The sequence below is a fragment of the Podarcis filfolensis genome, assembly GCF_964270895.1.
Source record: "Podarcis filfolensis genome assembly, chromosome: 2".
Taxonomy (NCBI): Eukaryota; Metazoa; Chordata; class Lepidosauria; order Squamata; family Lacertidae; genus Podarcis; species Podarcis filfolensis.
In genome coordinates this window covers 47,943,272-47,963,286 of record NC_139605.1, presented here as the reverse complement: position 1 = coordinate 47,963,286, position 20,015 = coordinate 47,943,272, and the positions used below count along the sequence as shown (strand labels likewise).

Genomic DNA, 20,015 nt, shown 5'->3' with positions numbered 1-20,015 from the left:
ATCACCAGCTTCCTGTCCATATCACCTCATAATCTCTCCCAAAGTAATGCATCTCTTTTTTATAATTCAGAATGGCCTGCAAATTACCAAATTGGATAATTATGATGAATTATCACATAAAAATATCAAAAATAAAAGTAGCATAATAATAATGTGTTAGATTTATCCCATACAGTATTTCCATGCATGAGTCCCAGTTAGATCTGTATTGTCTATGTTATGAAAAGCCTTCATTTAGTTAGTTGCTATATTTTATTTATTTGGATCCCACCACAGTGCTGTGGTTTCTGGGCTTGTAATTATTTCTATAAATAAAATCAATACACTAAGTCTGCATTCTTGTGTCATTAATTCGTACTGAGCCACATTGAACTCAATGGGATTTACTAAACACACATAAGCTAAGTCTGCATAGCAGGAATATATACAGTACTTGTATGCATATGACCTATTAAAATGTCATCAACTGGCTAATCACTACTGTTAAATGATTTGTCCAGGATTAAAAAAGATCCTGTTATGTCACAGACAAATAAATTCTGTATTTGGCCATATACTATGGCTTCACATTTTAGTCTATAAGATTAAAAAGTGATTAGTGATTAGTCTGTCCCCCCAATTAAACACCTCATATTTAGGGATTTAGGAACAGGAAGTGTTAGTGCAATAAATAGTTACTGGAATGTTTGTGTCTGGGTAGAAGTGAGATAAATGGTAACATCTTCTGACAGGTGAAATAATGTATTGTTTCCTCAGATGTGAAGTCTTAGTTTGTTGGGGGAAAGCAGCCAACGAACGTTTACTTCTTCAGCAGCTCATTCAAATAATTAGAAATAATTTTAGTTTAGAAAGACACTAAAGTGGTATTAACAAAAGAGCGTGTGGCTCTTATCACAATGAGAATGAAAGTAACAAGAACAGTGAACAATGCCAAAGCTGAAGAAAGCGCATTGGCATTAATGAGCCAGAGAAAAGGGAAAGGATTAGAGGGAATGCAGGTACCTACTACACAATATGACTACAGCTTTTTAGTCAGTGCTTGAAGGTAGAAGGCAGATAGGAATGAAAAGAAGTAATTACTAAGAGAAATGACTCATGGCTCGCAGAAATGTGTGGTTTACTCATAAAATGTTATCACATGATTAATCTGCAGCTAGAGGACTGAAATGCCAAGTATCTAAAAGATTGAAGTCTATGACTTTTGCCAATGAGGCTTCTTTCTGTTATCTTTTGCACATCCACAGAAGAGCAGAAACAGTTTTTGTTGAAATTCTGCTGCCCCTATAATGAATTAAGCAGTACTAACAGAGGCCCTTGAAAGTGTGCAAGTCATTAGAAACTATGAGCCCTTAACCCAGTATTATTAGGTATCTACATCTGGTTCCATGAGTCCAACGGGTACCTGTAGATCGGAATGGCCCATTGAAATCCATTAGAGTTATGGCCAAGAGACACAGGCAGACTTGTCCCATGTATAATCATAGGCGTTAGACTTGTGGAATTTTGCACAGCCAGTCTTCTGTTTACTTTAGCCTGTCCAAAGTTGACATTGCTGCTTTTGGGTGAATAGCAAGAGAATTTTTACTGTTGGACCACAGGAATTGGCAGCTCTAGACATGCTGAGATGAAAGATGTTCCTTGTGGTCAAAATCCCAATGCTGATGGACAGAACATTAATAGCAAGAAGGCTTGGAGATTGCAATAAGGCTCCTTCCAACATGAAGATAGTCTTGGGATTCTGTCACTGTCATACCACTGGAAGGCAAGCTGATGAAGTTTGGGGAAAGTTCCAGGATAAGTGGCAATGAGCCCTCTTTCCTTCTACAAGTTGAAAGCTCTGTAGTTGTTCTAGCATTGGGGTAGCATCCCACAAAGAGATGGGGCAGAGAGGAGTGGCCCAGTTGCTAATGTGATCTGCTTGCACTGTTAGCAGACATGCTTTTGTTTGAGTTGTTAAAAGCGAGTTGTGTAAAGCGAAGCAAGCTAAATAGAGGGCAAGCATGATTCCCTGCTAGTTTCCGGGTGTGCAGAAACACTGCAAACAGCATGGGAAATAAATGGGAATACAACTGATTCAACACCCTCCCCTCCAGAGCAGGTCCAGGCCCTCCCTCCCTCATATGTGTGTATGGACAAACAAACAGGATGAATATTTCAAAGGAAAGCCTTGGAAGAGACAACTAGTTGCTGCCATCCTAAGTATGCTTGCATCCAGACTATGGATCCCTTTGCTCCCCCTCCTTTGATTTGATTAAGTTATTGTATTGTACTGGTTCTTTATGATTTGTAAAATGTCTGTGGGTAGGAGGCAAAATACTTTGTGCACCAGCGTGGGCAGCAAGGAATTAACATTGGAGAGGCTTGTGGAATTAACAATGGAGAGGAATGAAACAGAGGTAATATAGCTACTAAAATGCATAGTGCAGTTATAAGAGCTAAAGTAATTAGAATATTAGAATTACAATATAATTAGAATTAGAATATGCAGCTGCTAAGTTAGTGTCATTCAAACATGAATATGTAATGGGTATTCCTAATAGCTCCGGTGGCATCCATCTGTCTTAGGAGACCATGGAGGAGTGCATCTTTGGGGGTGAAGTCAAACTGTTAGAAGGTTGCAGCACCTGCTGTGGTTGTAGAAACTGATACAGGACAGACATGTTGTGTTGCAGCTGGGGCAGATGAAAGCATCCATTTGTGCTGCTACAGATACACCATGGTGTTTCTTCTCTCTGCGCTCCACCAAGTGGTCATTCCTCCTCTGGTCACTGACTGGTCACATGCACGACCTGACTGTCTGTCTCCAGGCATTGCAGTCATTTACAAGGGCAAGGTTGATGTTCTCAGCTTCCATGTCACATTTGCAGACATTTTTGTAACACTGAGTGCATGGAGTGCTGGCGATGTCCTGACCGAAGATGTTGGTCCTCGTCAGGCTGAACTCAGTGCAGCCTTGGGCAAAACAGTTGATGGGTCTCTGAAGAGCTTCCTTGGAGTGCATTGTCAAGGCTGTGTCATCTGCATACAACATCTCTCAGATAAGGACCCACCACGCTTTTGTCTTGGTGTGGAGATGGCCCAGGTTGAACAGACCCCCATCACTCGTTGAATGGATGTACACACCATCTTCAGTTGAGCTGAAGGTATAGGAGAGCAACAGGGAGAAGAATATGCCAAAGAGACTTGGGGTGAGAACACAGCCCTGTTTCACATAGCTCTTTATAGGGAAGGCCATCTGAGCATCAGCTGTCATATTAGATGGTGCTGTGCATGTTTTCATGAAAGAACACAATCATCTTGTGAAGCTCAGGTGGGCATCCTATCTTGTTTAGTCCTTTTTGGCTAATGAGATCAGAGGCCTTGTCCATGAAAGCGCTGTATAAGGGGCATCTCTGCTCTCGGCATGTCTCCTGCAGTTGGCACAGCGAGAAAATCATGTCAACTGTTGATCTCTGAGCTCTAAAGCTGCATTGTGTCAATGAGTGACTGCAATTTGTTGAGAACTACATGGCTGAAGGCTTTCCCCACAGTACTCAGCAGGGAGATCCCATGGTAGTTGTTAAAGTCATGGTGGTCATATTTGTTCTTGTAGAGCAGGGGTAGGCAACCTAAGGCCCAGGGGCTGGATGCGGCCCAATCGCTTTCTCAATCCAGCCCGCAGACAGTCCGGGAATCAGCGTGTTTTTACATGAGTAGAATGTGTCCTTTTATTTAAAACGCATTTCTGGGTTATTTGTGGGGCATAGGAATTCGTTCATTCCCCCCCCCCCCCATACAATCCGGCCCACCACCTGGTCTGAGGGATGGTGGACCATTCCACGGCTGAAAAAGGTTGCTGACCCCTGTTGTAGAGGGTCACAATGCTGGAGTCATGCATGTCTTGTGGCATGAATCTTTGTTCCCAACATTGCAAGAGGGGGCTGCGGAGTTATGTCATGAGGGAGGAATTGAAGCTGGCTTTCAGTGTTTCTGTCCTGCCCTGGGACTTTACCTCATGCCTGAGAGTTGATGGCATACTTCAGCTCATCAAGGGAGAGTCTGGATACTGTCAGTTGCTATGTCAGAGACCATGCTTTCCTGTAAGTACAATTCTAGATAGTGCTTGGCTCATCACTTCATCTGCTTGCTGTGGTCTGTGATGCTCTCTCCTGACAAGGTTTTCAGCGGTGCAGTTTTCCTGACCATTGGTCCAAAGGCTTTCTTCATGCCTGTGTACATTTTGCAAGTGTTGCTAGTGTCATCAGTGAGTTGAATGCTCTGACAGAGCTTTAGGCAGTAATTGCTCCCCTGATGATATAAAAGGGGGAGTAAGTTATTACCGCTCCCCAGCTGAACTGGGAGAAAAGAGTGCTTTGAAAGAGTGAAACATGTCACTTGCTAACCAGTGTAACAAGAAACAATGGTTAGCTGCGAAATGAGCCAACTTCAAGCAATCGGGTAAGAACCTGGCTTGTTTTAACTAGACATTTTATATTCAGTTTCTTCCTCACTAGGGTATCACCCCTGTCCCATTATGTGCCTTCCTTCTCTCCCCATTTCTTCACTCCTCAACTGTATTGAAACTTCATTTGGTTTTGGTGTAAATTGTTTTCCTCTAATCGTTGCTGCAAAATGGAATCAACAGTTTTCTATTTTGTTATATTCTTTTAAAAATGAAATGGATTTAGCAAGTAAGTTCTCTTGGAAATATGGTTGGTAAGGAGGAGGCAAAGCTGTTGTGTGGCTGCTTAGCAGCACCTTTTGCAGATCATTCCCTTGTTTACAACCATTGTTGTAGACTTCAGACCTTCATTGTTGATATCCATATTTTGTTATAGTCCCATTAACCATTTACAGTGCAATTAGTATATCTGCAACAATAAACTATGTGAATGATGGTGAAAACGGCTTTTGCTATGTGGGTAAGGTTTTCCTATGCTTTCAGTGTTTCTTTAAAATTTCATCAGGCAGCTAGAAACACACGAAGGTTAGTTGCCTGTCAAAGTAGATCAGTGACTGTAGAGCTAAGCTAGTCTCGGCCTCCTCCCAGAGGAATGGCTCAGTTTGTTTTGGTGAGCTGAAATGAACCCTCTATTTGAAGAAGTGGTGAAAAGAACTGAATCTCAGTAAGTGCCAGCAACTCTTCAAACATTTGGGCTTCGTAGACACCCCCCCCTTTCATGTATGCTTTTTCTTCTAATTCCCAGTTAAGCAGAAAGCCTGCCTTTCACCTCAGGCATTCTCTCCAAAGATGAAGTGGTGGGCATTCTTTTCATATCAGGAAAAGAAAAGCACCTTTAAGTTTATTTCAGAGGTGAAGGTTAGACCCATTACGAGCAATGCAGCACTACTCAGGTGCAACATTGGATAAATTGGACGGTGGTCCAGCTGCAGTCCTATTTGGATGAAGATTTCCCTGCTTCAGTGGGCTACACTCTGCTACTACAATGTATTAAAAGTTGTACTACTTCTGAGGATGGTTTAGATTGAAACTACAGCTCTGCCAGTGCTCCTGGCTCAGCCTCTCACCCCACTGAGGGGAAGGAACTACAGCCACATACACCCTTGTGTGCAGTAATGATTTGTTCTGCCCCATGCATCTGGTCTATGATTCTGCAAAGCAAAATTGCTCGTGAGTCTGTGGCCAGTAGTGGTAGTGACAGAAATGGAATGCCTCAGATTCACTGATGGAAAGCTTGTCTGCATGCAGGGAGGATTGCTTAACCCGTGTGGTAGGCACTGCTCATGAAGAAAGTGACAAGGAATGTAGTAAGGGAATGGGGAAAGAAATGAAAAGTAGTTAAAGCAGTTATATTTTGCAGCATGGAGCTCCCTCTTTCCTTGTCTACCTGTGTGATGTACTCTTCTTTGCATGCATCCCTAGCTGGGGCTGCTGCTGGGTTTTGAATGTGGAGCCCTTGAGGCAAGGTATAAGAACAGAATCATAGAGTTGGATGATACCTCAAACTTGGGTCTCCAGCTGTTTTGGGACTACAGTTCCCATCATCCCTGAACACTGGTCCTGCTAGCTAGAGATGATGGGAGTTGTGGTCCAAATACATCTGGAGACCCAAGTTTGGGAAACCCTGATCTAGCCCTGCAAACAGCTGGTGCAGGAAATCCACTGCTACAGAAACTCTGATATGTGTCAATCCAGCCTCACCTTTTAAAGGTGAAAGGAGAGTTCACCAGCTTCTGCGGCAGCCTGTTCCTCTAAAGCAGGGCTGGGGAACCATATGTCAGTTTCCAAGCCTCTCTATCCAGCTCTTGGCTACAGTTCTCACTGGCCCTGCTCAGCAGCCCTCGTAAGTGCTTTTACCTGACTGAAATGTCTTATTGAACTGTGTTAATACCTTTTGCCTTTTGGCTGCTTGGAAGGTGTATGCATGCGCATGTGCCATGTGTAGGTATGTAAACCTGACTTGTGTGTGGTTGCAATGTAGCCTGCTATGCAAAGGTGAAAGCCATATCCATTTCTCTGCCCAGTTTTGCCTCTGGTTCCACCCTCCACTGGCATGCATCCCCCAGAAGTCTGCATGTGAGGGAACATGACAGTCAGAGGAAACTTGCACAAATTGTTGAAAAGGCAATCTGCCTCTCCTACCTCAAATAAGTACAGTGGTACCTCGGTTTAAGAACAGCCCTGTTTATGAACTGTTCAGTATATGAACTCCGCAAAACTGGAAGTAGTGTCCCGGTTAGCGAACTCTACCTTGGTCTACAAACAGAAGCTGAACGGTGGAAGGGCATCGGCGGCAGGAGGCCTCATTAGGGAAGCCTCGGTTTAAGAACCACTTTGGTTTAAGAACAGACTTCCAAAACGGATTAAGTTCGTAAACTGAGGTACCACTGTAGTTGTGAATCTTGTTGGCTGTAGCACCTCTTGTCAAACTTTTACAGTTTCAAAAGCGGATTTAAAACACTTCATGTCTCTCTTTACAAATACTCCCAGACATTGGGCTAGATGGACCAGTTGTCGGACTCAGTATAAGGCAGCTTCCTAGGTTCCTCAGATCAGTACATTTTTGCGTGGTATGACAGCCTAGGTTGTGCCAAGCTCAAACATCCAAAATAAGAATGTTGTAAATTTCTGTCTTCCCACTGGGAAGGTTTTGGTTTAGAATCCTTTTTTTATAGTCTGGCCAATGAACAGCCTACTTTCTTGTTTCCCTGTGTGACCCATATAGCTATCAGGGGTAGAGATGTGGGAGAAATTTGATTCAGGTCTCATTTAAAGCTGAATCTATTAAATTCACAATTTCCAGAAGGATATGCAATCCCCCATTCTATAAAATTTGCACTTGTCTGAATTTTAGTATCCCAGTTTGCCAACCATCGTTTTACAAAAATCTTTCATTAAGAGAAAGTATTGCTGAAAATGAATATATTGGTGGAAAAGACATAGCATTACATTAGGAGAAATTGCTTGCAAAAACTGCAAATAAAAATGTGCTTATTAGGAGAAGTTTGCACTAAAATGCTGGTGGATTTTCATTAGGATTTTTTAAAACAAACAAACCCAAAACCACAAATTGCTGTGAAATGTGGAGATTAGAAAAATGAAGAGAACTGAAATTGACTAGGTCTTTCAATCCCTAGTCAAGTATTCATGGTTTATGCTAGACATTTTAAAGAAAAAATGTTGATGCATCTTCAAGGTAAGTGGCTAGAACATAGGATTGCAGAAGGGCTACATAAAGAAGTTCCCCCCTTTTTTCGCTAGACACAGTCACGCTGGCAACTGACTTCCTACATTGGTTGGCACCACAAAAACATGACACAAGTGTGACTTTTCTTCCAATAAAGTTTTTTTTTTGCTTCATTTAAAGAGAGATAGGTTCCTACTAATCATGCCTGGACAAATTAGCATTTAAATATGTGTAAAGTATTTTGAGCTATAGTGCTTGGTGCTGGAGGCAGCAGTGAATAAACAAAAACAAAAAAACTTCAAGTATTTAGGCCCTTCTATCCCTCAGTTCCCTTTTCTCATAATGAATATGCTGTATTCATTGGCGTCTGTAAGTAACATTAGCAGAAGGTAGGAGAGGGACTGCTTAGCAACCCACAGAAATCCCAAAGAGAGGTGGAAAGGAAGTGATTTTCATGTAATTATTCACTGCTACAAAAGCTGTTGTCAGGTAGACACTAGAAACATAGCTGTTTTATTATTCCCCTAACCTACTTTTAATCTTTTGAGAATCACTTCCATTAAAAGAGGGGGAAAGAAAGGGCTTAATTCAGCCATTTTATGCCTAACCATTTAAGTTCTGTTTTCTCCCCTAATGAAGCCTCTGCTTACAGAAGCTGTGTTGTTGAAAACCCCCGGGTAGTAAAACCTCAGAAACAAAATGAGTCCTGTATCCAAATACTGCACATTTGCTGCTATTTATATACACAATGTAGAGTTCATATTTTGTGTTGCTTTATTTTCGTATTGAATTACAGCATTTAAGGGCGAGACAAACCGAAGGTGTAATAAGATTATATGTACACGTAGTAATGAAAAGCTTGGATTACTGTGGTGGAAGGTTAAACATACTTATATTTGATCATAATGGAGCACTTTCCGCACTTAAGATTCCACAGAAGGCACAATTTAAGTCTTGTTTGCTTGTGAGATAAAATCTTGGGCACCCCTGAGTTGTGGAACTCCCTCCCCACAGAGGTCTGTCTGGCAATGTCATTGTACAGCTTTCATTGGTGCTGCATGTGCGCCTCTTTACCCTGACCTTTGACCGCTGAGATGTTCATTTTTAGGACCCACTCTATTTTTGTGATTTTTTTTTTAATTGTAAGTTTTTTATCTGTTTAAACAGTATTTTACATTGTAGTCTACACTGGGGCCTTTAAAACAACAACAACAACAACCAGCCCATAAATTATGTAACATCTCAGCAACATGTCTACTTCCTTCCTCCCAAACTTAGAGAAAAGCTCAGAAGTACCAAAGAATTTTCAAAAACAGATTTTTGTTTTCAACTTCAGGAAAATTGCTATTTAAAATGTAAATAATGCCAAGACTCATCAACAATAATGCATAATTTATGTCAGTCTTCAACTATAAAATGATTATTCATTCCTTGATGAAAATAAGCATAGTAAACAGCTTTCTGTATCTGGAAGAGTCTATCTTACATAGTAGTAGATCTGAATTTCATTATAAGTGCTCTGGGGGAGGGGGAGGGAAATGCTGTAGTTGGGCTAAAACATCTGTATAGCCACTAATATGCAGGGAACTTTTTCTCAAACATTTCTTGTGTGTGACTGATAGCTGAATACTGCAGAGGAAGTGTGCTTCAGAGCACGCACTACTTAGTATAAATAGTATAATCAAGCTATAAAGTAATTAATTATACATTTAAAATATAGAGGTTTTTCTCTGTTGTATTGAAACTCAAAATTTTAATGGCTTCAGCAAATTTCTGAATCACACATTTAACTGTAAGAAGTTGTTATCAGTCACCAGAAATCATGGTATTCAATTTAACGCAATGCATGTTATACTTAAAATTATAGGGAGGAATTCAATGTAGCACTGGGTGGGGAATGCACATGAAGAACCTGGTGCTCATGCAGTAGGACTTTGCCTCACTCTCCTTTTCCTGCACCCCTCTGACCTGTTCTGAGGGTTTGCCCAGCTCTCCAGAGCAGATTTAGGGGGAAAGTCCCATTGTACAAGTAGAGCTTGTTCCACAACTGCAGCAATGTCCTTGAATCTCACCTTCCAGTTTTAGCAAAGTCATATTCATCATACCCTCTTCTGAAATATTTGCTGACTTTTGACTGAAACAAAAGTCAAAGAGAGCAGGTTCTCTATGTCCCTTCTTTTTTATTGTAAAACTGGGGTGTGGTGGAACCTTTCCCAGTACAAAAATCTTGATCAGTTATGCCAGAATTGTGTTGTGTGTCGAGGTCCCCAAGCCACCCCCAAATAAATCACAATTCACACAGAATTTTTGTTTAAGGTTTTAGGCATAATTTTGGCCACAACTTTATTAAAATACATAAATGTGAGTGGTTGCTTAGGCATTGGTTCCGACTATCTGTCCCCATCCAGGGACAGAACTGACTTTGGATTCCAGCGAAAGCCAGTAAGGGAAAACAATATAGGGGAGAAAATGGAGCCGGGCACCAGACCCTCACCTCTCCCCGCATGCTCCCAGGGGCTTGCGCGGCCCAAGCCCCACGTCAAGGATTTGGACGAAAGCATGGCGAGCCCCTGGATTCCTTTAACAGAATTCCCTTACTGCAGCAGCATTGGAGGGGCAGGCACTGCCAACCACATCCCCTCTACCAACCAAAAATTAACCAATGCCTAAACACAACTTTACAAGTTGTGACGATTTGCTACGCAGTAGGCAAAAACCGAATGGCACTAGCCAATCAACCAAATAGACAAAATTCCTACCAGGCCCCTGCCCCAAAAGCAGACAACCCCATGACAGGCATAGCAAGGTCAGACGCAAGAGCCCTAAATTAGAGAGGGTGGGCAAGTGATCCAGTACACGCTGCAAAAGAGAACGCTCAATGCAGCATGCCCTGCACATAAAACCTTTGGTCCACCCCACAAATTGGCAACATCAAAGTTAGCCAAGTAACCCAAACAGCCCAATCACTGCCAATGACCATCTAAATGATCCCACCCAGCAACTGAGGGGGTGGCCTGTCAGACCCCACTGCAACATGTGCTCTCCATGAAGCTGAACACGCTTTATAGTATCTCATAAATTGAGGGATGCAGGTGGCGCTATGGTCTAAACCACAGAGCCTAGGGCTTGCTGATCAGAAGGTCGGCGGTTCGAATCCCCACGACGGGGGTGAGCTCCCGTTGCTCAGTCCTTGCTCCTGCCAACCTAGCAGTTCAAAAGCACGTCAAAGTGCAAGTAGATAAATAGGTACTGCTTCGGCGGGAAGGTAAACGGCGTTTCCGTGCACTGCTCTGGTTCGCCAGAAGCGGCTTAGTCATGCTGGCCACATGAGCTGTACGCTAGCTTCCTCGGCTAGTAAAGCAAGATGAGCTCCGCAACCCCAAAGTCTTTATCTCATAAATTGGATAGAGTCATCTCTATTCAACCTCTATTCTACCGGAATAAATCATATATAATAACACAAGAGGGACTCACCAGCAGACTCCAAATCTCCAATGAGAACGTTGACTGTTTTTTGGGAGGAGGGTTGGGAAACCCAGTGGGAGATAGAGTATCCTGAAGATACTTCATACTGCAAAATTTTGTCACAGAATTCTTTGTTGTGATTCATAATACCTAGAGTTCTTATTTAGGCATGGTGGGTGAGAGAGAGAAAAGTAAACAGGAAATCACTAGGAAATCTTTGGAAATGGCAAATTATTCACAGTTCCGGTTGTTGTAAACTATTAATTTCTGATTAGTTTAGCTTAATAGTACATGTGAATTGTACTATTAAGTTGCCATATAGGGTTGCCATATGCCCTCTTTTTCCAGGACACGGCCTCTTTTTCATGGGTATGTAAATTGAGAGTTGTCATAGCGATCCATAGTTAAAAGTGGAAGTCAGCAAGTGTCCTCTTTTTTGCCCTTCAAAATATGGCAACCATACCAAGTGAACATCGCTTCATCACATAACAATCCTTCCTTTATTATATTGACCCCTTGTAGATTCTTATACTCACTGAGGAATGTATTTGTGAGCATTGCTTTCTGATCTTTGCAATCAACATCATCAAAAGTACATTCCAATAACACGCTTGATAAATTTGTTAGATCTGCTAGATTTCCTTGTTTCTAGTATTTTACAACCATGATATATAAAGCAGCTGGCAATGATGGCATGTTTCAAAGATATCACTTTATCTCTTCAAGTCACTTCATTACATTCAATAGATCCATTGTAGTTCCAACTTTGTAATTTGCAGCTTTGTTGTGATCACTTTTTTATAAAAAAAAGTTTTGAATGACTTATTTTTACCACCCCCTTTCTCTGGAGCTTCAAAATATTATATACAATAGTTTTTACTCTTTCCAAACCTACGTCAAAATGGTAAATCTACAGGGTTGGTGTGAACCGACTTCCTCATCCCATCCTCTTCATAAAGGTAAAGGTAAAGGTACCCCTGCCCGTACGGGCCAGTCGTGTCCGACTCTGGGGTTGTGCGCCCATCTCACTTAAGAGGCCGGGGGCCAGCGCTGTCCGGAGACACTTCCGGGTCACGTGGCCAGCGTGACGAAGCTGCTCTGGCGAGCCAGTGCAGCACACGGAAACACCGTTTACCTTCCCGCTATAAAGCGGTATCTATTTATCTACTTGCACTTAGGGGTGCTTTCGAACTGCTAGGTGGGCAGGAGCTGGGACCGGAAGACGGGAGCTCACCCTGCCGCGGGGATTCGAACCGCTGACCATGTGATCGGCAAGCCCTAGGCGCTGAAGTTTTACCCACAGCGCCACCCGTGTCCCTTCATCCTCTTCATAGCAGCCTCCAAAACCCCACCGTGAGGATTCAGGAACCCTGCTGAATTGGGAGGGAAGCTGAGGTATGGTGGGCTGTTTAGAAGGGGGAAATTCTTTAAAACCAAGTGGAGGCTTCCTCCCCAAACTGAACTAACTCCTGCCTGGAGAATTAGTTTATGCAGAGTTTTCAGAGATTCCTCCCTTCTCCCCCTGCGGCCATGGAGTATCACCTTAAGGGAGCCTGGGCGGTGGTTTTTGTCCATAACGGGTCATAACAGTTCCATTGGGTGATCCTGGGGGATCATGAATTGACATCTGTAATTAACAAAGTTATGGCCTTTTCAATCCCAACACACCTGTCCTGTGTCATTTGTTGATGTCATTATGGCACCACCGCTCCTGGCTCTACTCAGCTCACAAAGCCCTTTGCTGGGTGTGGTGGTTGGCGCCACAATGACACCATGGCAGGGCTGATCTCCCTCAGTCTTTGGCACAATGGGAGGTGATGCTCCTGGTTCCTCTCACTGCACTGGTGGCTAGGTACTTACTTGTAAGGCCAGTTGCAGGTGAGCTGGGAGTATGCCTGGGGAGCGGACCTGATGGAGAAATTATTCTCTGTGGTCGACTTCCTCATTTTCTTCCATGGAAGGTACATATGTCCCTTCTCAGTTCTGAGGCTGGTACCCTCTCTGAAAAGAATTAGACAAAAATGGCTTCAAAATGATTTATTCAATTTTATTGTTCTTTCAGCATTCAAAAGTGTGGTCTCTGGACTGATAGCAAAGGTTTATAGAATCAAGTTGATCTAGTAGATACCATCCTCCTTATAGACTATGCAGACATTATTTTTATTATTATTATTATTAGTAGTAGTAGTAGTAGTAGTAGTAGTAGTAGTAGTATACCGCCCTTCATCCATAGATCTCAGGGCAGTTCACAGCATAAAATACAAGATTTTTTTTATTTTTAAAAAAGCATAATAAGCATACAACGTAATAAAAACAAGAACAGAACAAAACAATTATCTTCCTCTCCTGTCCCTCTAGCTATTTGGCAAATATGACATCACAGCAATTCTGACATATCAATTTGCTCCACTGATACCAGTGTTAATTCCAGAGGTAACTTCAGTATGGCATTGATAAGATGTATGTTTGAAAATGCATTGTAAAAAAAATATATTGCTGCAGTATTCCACCTAATTAAAGAATTGTGAGATGTTATTTCCAAGAGTTTGAGACCACTTTAGCCCACAAATGATCTTTAAAAATCCATTTTGGTTTGCCATGCAATGTAGAGAACTGCTGTTGAAGAAATGAGATCTCCAGACTTCTTAGTTAAAATGTGTTTCATATCCATTTTTCTCACTATGAAGTAGAACATTTTACAGATGTAATCAGCTATATTTTACTCATCATGACAGCAGTGAAACCATTTTAACTTGTGACACAAATTAAATGTGATCGTACTAGTGCTTCAAAACAGAAACACTTCCAGCTTTCAATAACTTGAGAAATCGGAGCCTCTTAGAAGTTACATGTAAAATACATTGTATCTTTTTTATGATTTGGAATTCCATGAGACAACTGGTAATTCAATCCAATTTCCATCTTGCATTAAGCATTTTGTCCTGAAATTTTAACGGTTAAATGATCTACAAACAGAATAAATAGATAGGAGTATTATCCATGGTTGGATTTTTTGTTTTCTCTCTGGGTAGCTAACCTGTATGCAATGTTGCAAAATGCTTTTGAAATTCTCTGTTGTTCCAAATGCAGTTTCCTGTGATCGACAAAAGAAGCAGAAATGGTTTTACAGTTCATTGATGCTGACCATAACTTTTACATTCACTTTTCTCATCAAAGAATAAGTTACAGTTCAGTCACATCTGGAATGCTGTGTCAGAGTTGGCTTTTGGGTAGCACAACCGGTTGAGCCTAGGGGGCACCACTGGGTTTCACAACTATGATGTAATGAACTGTGCAGAACAGAAGGCAAGAGACAAGGGTCACCAAATTTTGGCCTTGCACAGGGCACCACTGAAATTTGAAAGACCAAAGTCCTCCCCTAGCTGTATGCAGTTGTGGTTGCTTCATCTAAAAAAAGAATACAGTAGCACTGTACTTGAACTTAATCTGCACTTGAACTTAATCTGTTCCAGGAGTCCGTTCGACTCCTGGAACCATTCGAAAACCAAGGTGCGGCTTCCGATTGGCTGCAGGAGCTTCCTGCACTCAACCAGAAGCCATGGAAGCCGCATTGGATGTTCAGCTTCCAAAAAACGTTCGCAAACTGGAACACTCACTTCCGGGCTTGCAGCGTTTGGGAGCCGATTTGTTTGGGAGCCAAGCCGTTCAAGTACCAAGGTACCACTGTATAGTTAAACTTGAAATGATAAAGGAGAATGGGCTGGAGTTGCCATGGGAAAATGGTGATGGGAAGTGCATGGCATGGAGACAGTGGGTAGAGTATATTTATGTGACTCAGAAAATCATAAGAGTTGGAAGGAATGCAGGAATATACAGCTGACCCTTATGGGCATCGAACCTGCAACCCTGGACTCACACTACTAGAATTCAGGGTTAACCAATGAAGTGGCTTGGCAGTAGATTCAGGAGAGGTAAAAGAAGTTTATAAAATTTACTGCCAGAAGATGTAGCAATAGCCTCTGGCTTAGATTACTTTAAATTGAGATGTAAACAAATTCACTGGGGATAGGCCTATCAACTGTGAGCCACTGCTGTTTGAACCCGCTGGATATGGTATGGTTCTGATACTGTATGGGTGACAAACAGCAGAATGAATGAGAAGAAACAGACTGATGATAACCATTATATAGCCATGAAGGAAGTTCCTCATTCAAGTCTATTACACTGGTCTGAAAAATATGTAATCTTTGCAATTTCAAGTGAATTGCAAAAAAAAAAAAAAAAAAAACAACACTGGATAGCACTAGAGAATCTAATTTCAAGGCTTCTTCTAATAATTTATGATCTGCTTACCTTATAGTAACAAGGATTTTTAAAAACTTTTTTATAATTATTGCTATATTTTGTGTTTGCAGGTCTGGGTGGATGCTGGAACACAAATATTTTTCTCTTATGCCATCTGCCTGGGGTGTCTGACAGCCTTAGGGAGCTACAACAACTACAATAACAACTGCTACAGGTAATGCACGATTACAGTTATGTTTATTTTTTCTGTTGAGTGGTCTAGTCTGGCAAATACCTGTTTGAGGTACCCAACTAAATAATTGTGTATGTGGAACAACTTCTGTGATTGCAATGGAATTTCCCCTCTCCCCACATGCCCCCCACTCTGCCGCTAAATCTTTGCTGGAGGGTTGCAGGAACTCCCAAAGCAGATTTAGGGGGTGTGCAAGGGAAGGAGAGGAAGGAGAAGTTCATTTCCGCATTCAAAAGTTACTTTATGTGCGCAGTGGAATAGTTGCATAGAGCTGAATATATACTAGTTAGATACACAGAACATGCTTGAGTACTGTGTTTTACACAACGACATTTTAAGGGTTCTGAGCATTACTTGATCAGTTTGCTTTTGAACTGATTTCTTTTGAAAACGGTAATTTGGGAGGAAAAATTAATGTTCCATTATTAAAGTTATAAAGATAAATATAGAATAGATAATACATTAACTGTATTTTAGGCACATGAATGATGCATGCATTATACAAAAATTAACTAGCACAAGTGCGATCATTTGTGAACATTTTTTCATGTACTTTGATTTCAGTCATATCCACTTACCTGGGAGGAAGCCTCACTGAACAGAGTGGGACTTAATTTTTGAGTAGAAATGGAGGATTGTGCTGTTCAGAAAATATATGGCTACATGGAGCAGGAATTCTAACAGCCCAACCCCTCTTTTATGACAAAGATTAATCTAGAATCCCACATGGTGGTACATTAGCATTGGTGCCATACTAGTATAAAATTGTGAATTTGGTCAGTATTCACTGCAGGTGTGGTATCATCTTTCAGTACATTAAATTACATGGAATGACTAGTGGTTCTGGTAACATATTTTGGGGATGAAAAATTTACATAGTATATACCCTTGGAGAATGCTTATTTTCTGAGTGTCTGTAAAATGGCAGGTAATGGATAGAACAAGAGTAGTGTCCATTTCATAAATACTTTTTAAAAGCTATAACACAGCAGCCATAAGATCTAGGTACCGCCATGTGACAATAACCTTGTAGTTCATAAAGAAATTTGAAAGTGGTGTATTGGCTCCCTCTAGTGTAAACTTTAATGCTTATCCCCCTGAGATATTCCCTCAGATGGAGAATCAATTATGATATTTTGAGAACATTAAAAACCAAATATATTTTTTCATGAATTTTAATTGGATTCATAATGAAGCTGATACTATTTTACCTTCAAATTTTACCTTTTTAAAATCCCAATTCCTAGTCACTAGCAAAATTTGCATAAAACATACTAAGGTTTCTGGGAGGGATGTTTTTGTGAAAATCGGATGCTGCTAAGCTGCTGTAAGAAGTTTGACATATACTGTAAAAATAAAGTCAGTGTCAATTTTATTCATAGGCTGCAAAGTCCCACTATCCTGTTCACTCACCATGTTTATTGAACTACAAATTCAGCTGGTCTATTTATTATGCAAAATAGGAAGGGAGGAATATCCAGTTTAAACAGACGCCATACAATTATTGTAAATGATACATATATCTGAAGCACAGTCTAGCATTTCCCCCTAATCAGTGGTATTTATTATAATGATTTTTAATGTAGCCAGTCTGTAAAAATGTAAGATTCTTAAAATGAACCTCTTTACACATTAAAATGACTGAATCCATTAGTTCAGTCATTAAGAAATGATGCCTAAAGCCAGGACTTATTTTAGTAAATTACAAGATAAACCAATATTATGTAGTAGATCCAACTATTCAGTCATGTGTGACATTTGTAAGTCATGCCAATATTCATCAATATTGAAGCCTTATCATGAGAGTAGAGAATGTTTCTTATCTGAGCCTTGGGCAAAGTTAACACATTTCTTAACAAATTCCAGAGAGGTAGCTTTGTTAAGCTGTTGCAAGAACAACAATGTCTTGTGGAATCTTAAAGGCTAATGAACAAACCTGTTACTTTTAAGGTGCCACAAGTCTGTTTTGTTTACATTTTCCCTCTTTTACTGACTACTGTGAAATTACAAATTGTATTGTAAACATTTACTCACACTTTTCAAACAGCATCCATCAAGAAGTGAAGGAATCATATGCAGGATCTGGTAAAACAGATGGTATATCAGCAGGGCCGGCTCACCCATGAGGCAAGGTGAGGCAATTGCCTCAGGCAGCAGGTTCCAAAGGAGCAGCAGATCCCAATGTAGATCTTTATTCCTCCCTTGTTCCTGATGTAGATCTTCCCTCACATCTTCTTCCCTGGCAGGGAGAGGAATGCCATTTTGTGGTTTGCCTCAGGTGCCAAAATGTCTTGGGCCTGTTCTGTTTATCAGTATAAAAAAAAATTGCTTACCTGAAGTGTGTCACTGGAAACAAAGCTGACTATAAACCTGCTTCAGGCACATAAATATTGATTGTAAATACTAAAATGTACCACTGTTGCATTTATAGTATATTATCTCTGAAGGGTTTGTGTCACTTCTTCTAAGGTTAAGAGTTTTCTCTGTTGACCCTGAAGCATATCTGCATCACTATGAACTCAGCTGTGTTGAGGCCCATGAAGCTAATAATTGCAGATCCACAAAGGAGTGATTTGGAAGTTGTCTTACTAGATACTGAGTGGAGAATTGGAAGCAGTGAGGAAGCCCTGCCTATTGGCAAAGTCCACCAATCGCAACTTGATGGCCAAATAAAGAGACAGGCAGAGGTTGGGTTGAACTAGGGCCACTTTATTTAAGATTAAACCATAATAAAACCTGTGCAGAGGGGAAGGAACACTATTGCTGCTCTATGGTGACCAAAACACTTGTTTCATTGTCTGATTTTTCTAATAACTGTGGTGTCTTGATCTACATATGTACCAAATTTCAAAGCTGTTGTAGCCGCCCAAAAATATGTGAAGCAAAGCCACACACTGAGAACAAGCAAATTGCTCTTTCTTCCACAGAGACTGCATTATGCTCTGTTGCTTGAACAGTGGAACAAGCTTTGTGGCTGGTTTTGCCATCTTTTCTGTCCTTGGCTTTATGGCGTATGAGCAGGGAGTGCCCATAGCAGAAGTTGCAGAATCAGGTAAGTACTAAAAGTATACATTTATTATTATTTTAAAGTGTATTTGATATACTAGTGATATTGTGTACTTTAATCGTTATGTATTATTTGTTAAATTTATATCCCACCCCACTGTGCAAGACCACCATATAAACAATTCCTATTTAATTTCTTTTCTTTTTTTTTCAGGACCTGGGCTTGCTTTCATTGCTTACCCAAAAGCTGTAACAATGATGCCTCTTTCTCCGTTATGGGCAACTTTGTTTTTCATGATGCTGATATTCCTTGGTTTAGATAGTCAGGTATGGATCAAAGATGACATTTTAGAACATTCTTTCCAGGTGTAACTTAAGCTGAGATCTGAATTTAAATCAAGCTGTAACTTTAAATTAAATTTAAAACTAATTTAAATTGCCAGCTTAATATTGCTGAATTCTTGCTTCACTGTACTTCATTTTATTTTATAATTTTAATGTGTCGCCCACAGGTGAGTGAGAAGCAAGGTTATAAGATAGGAATGAAAAGTTATGAGCCCCAATCTTATACTGGACATGAGAATGCAGAGCCCTTCTTTAAAAGCTAAAGTGGTGGGGACTGCGTCTAGCTCTCATCCAAAACAGCCAGTTGGTTGGAATGCAGCTGTTTTGGGGAATCACATGCACACAGCCCTGCTGCATAAGGTTGGAAATCATAAAGTACAGAATATACAGTCTTATCAGTCTTACACACTCACTTTAGAGACACTCATATGGATGGGTTCTAGCAAGACTGGGGCAATGAACTAAAGAGCAGAAAATGCATTTAAGACTAGAGTGGGCTAGCAGCATGGTTCAGGAAGTATTGGATTAGACATGAGAAATATCAACTGAAATCATAGAATCATAGAAATGTAGAGTTGGAAGGTTTCACAAGGGATCGTCTAGTCCAACCCCCTGCAATGCAGGAATCTTTCGTCCAACATGGGGCTCGAACCCATGACCATGACATTAAGAGTCTCATGCTCTACCAACTGAGCTATCCCAGCAATCTGATAGCTCCTGAGCACTGATAGACTCATAGCACTACAGAGTTTGAAGGTACCATCTAGTTCAACCCACTAACTAGCTCAACCAACCAACCAACCAACCAACCTCATGTTACTCATGTCACAGGGTTGTCATTTAATGCAGTGCCTAGTGCCTGATGCAGTACTTTTCCTGTGGTCAGCGTGGAGGAAATGCCACCGTGCAAGAAAGTCATGCAGAGAGCTCTCATCAGGTGGGAGCAAGTATGGCAAGTTAGGTGCGATCTTTAGTGATACTTAAAGCTCTATATAGGAACGGGCTATAAATAATGCAAAAAAAATTAAAGCATATAGTGCACTGGCATGTGCTGAGGAACAGGTACTGTAGAT

At 41.0% G+C, this 20,015-nt stretch overlaps 1 protein-coding gene across 1 annotated transcript in view; it reads left to right on the top strand.

Moving 5' to 3' along the window:
* Positions 1–20,015, top strand: part of SLC6A11 (solute carrier family 6 member 11) — a 96,737-nt gene that overhangs the window by 60,452 nt on the left and 16,270 nt on the right. The window contains exons 8-10 of the mRNA XM_083603403.1: positions 15,470–15,573; positions 18,519–18,643; positions 18,812–18,924. Coding sequence (XP_083459529.1) covers positions 15,470–15,573; positions 18,519–18,643; positions 18,812–18,924 — 342 coding nt within the window. The remainder of the gene's footprint in view (positions 1–15,469; positions 15,574–18,518; positions 18,644–18,811; positions 18,925–20,015) is intronic.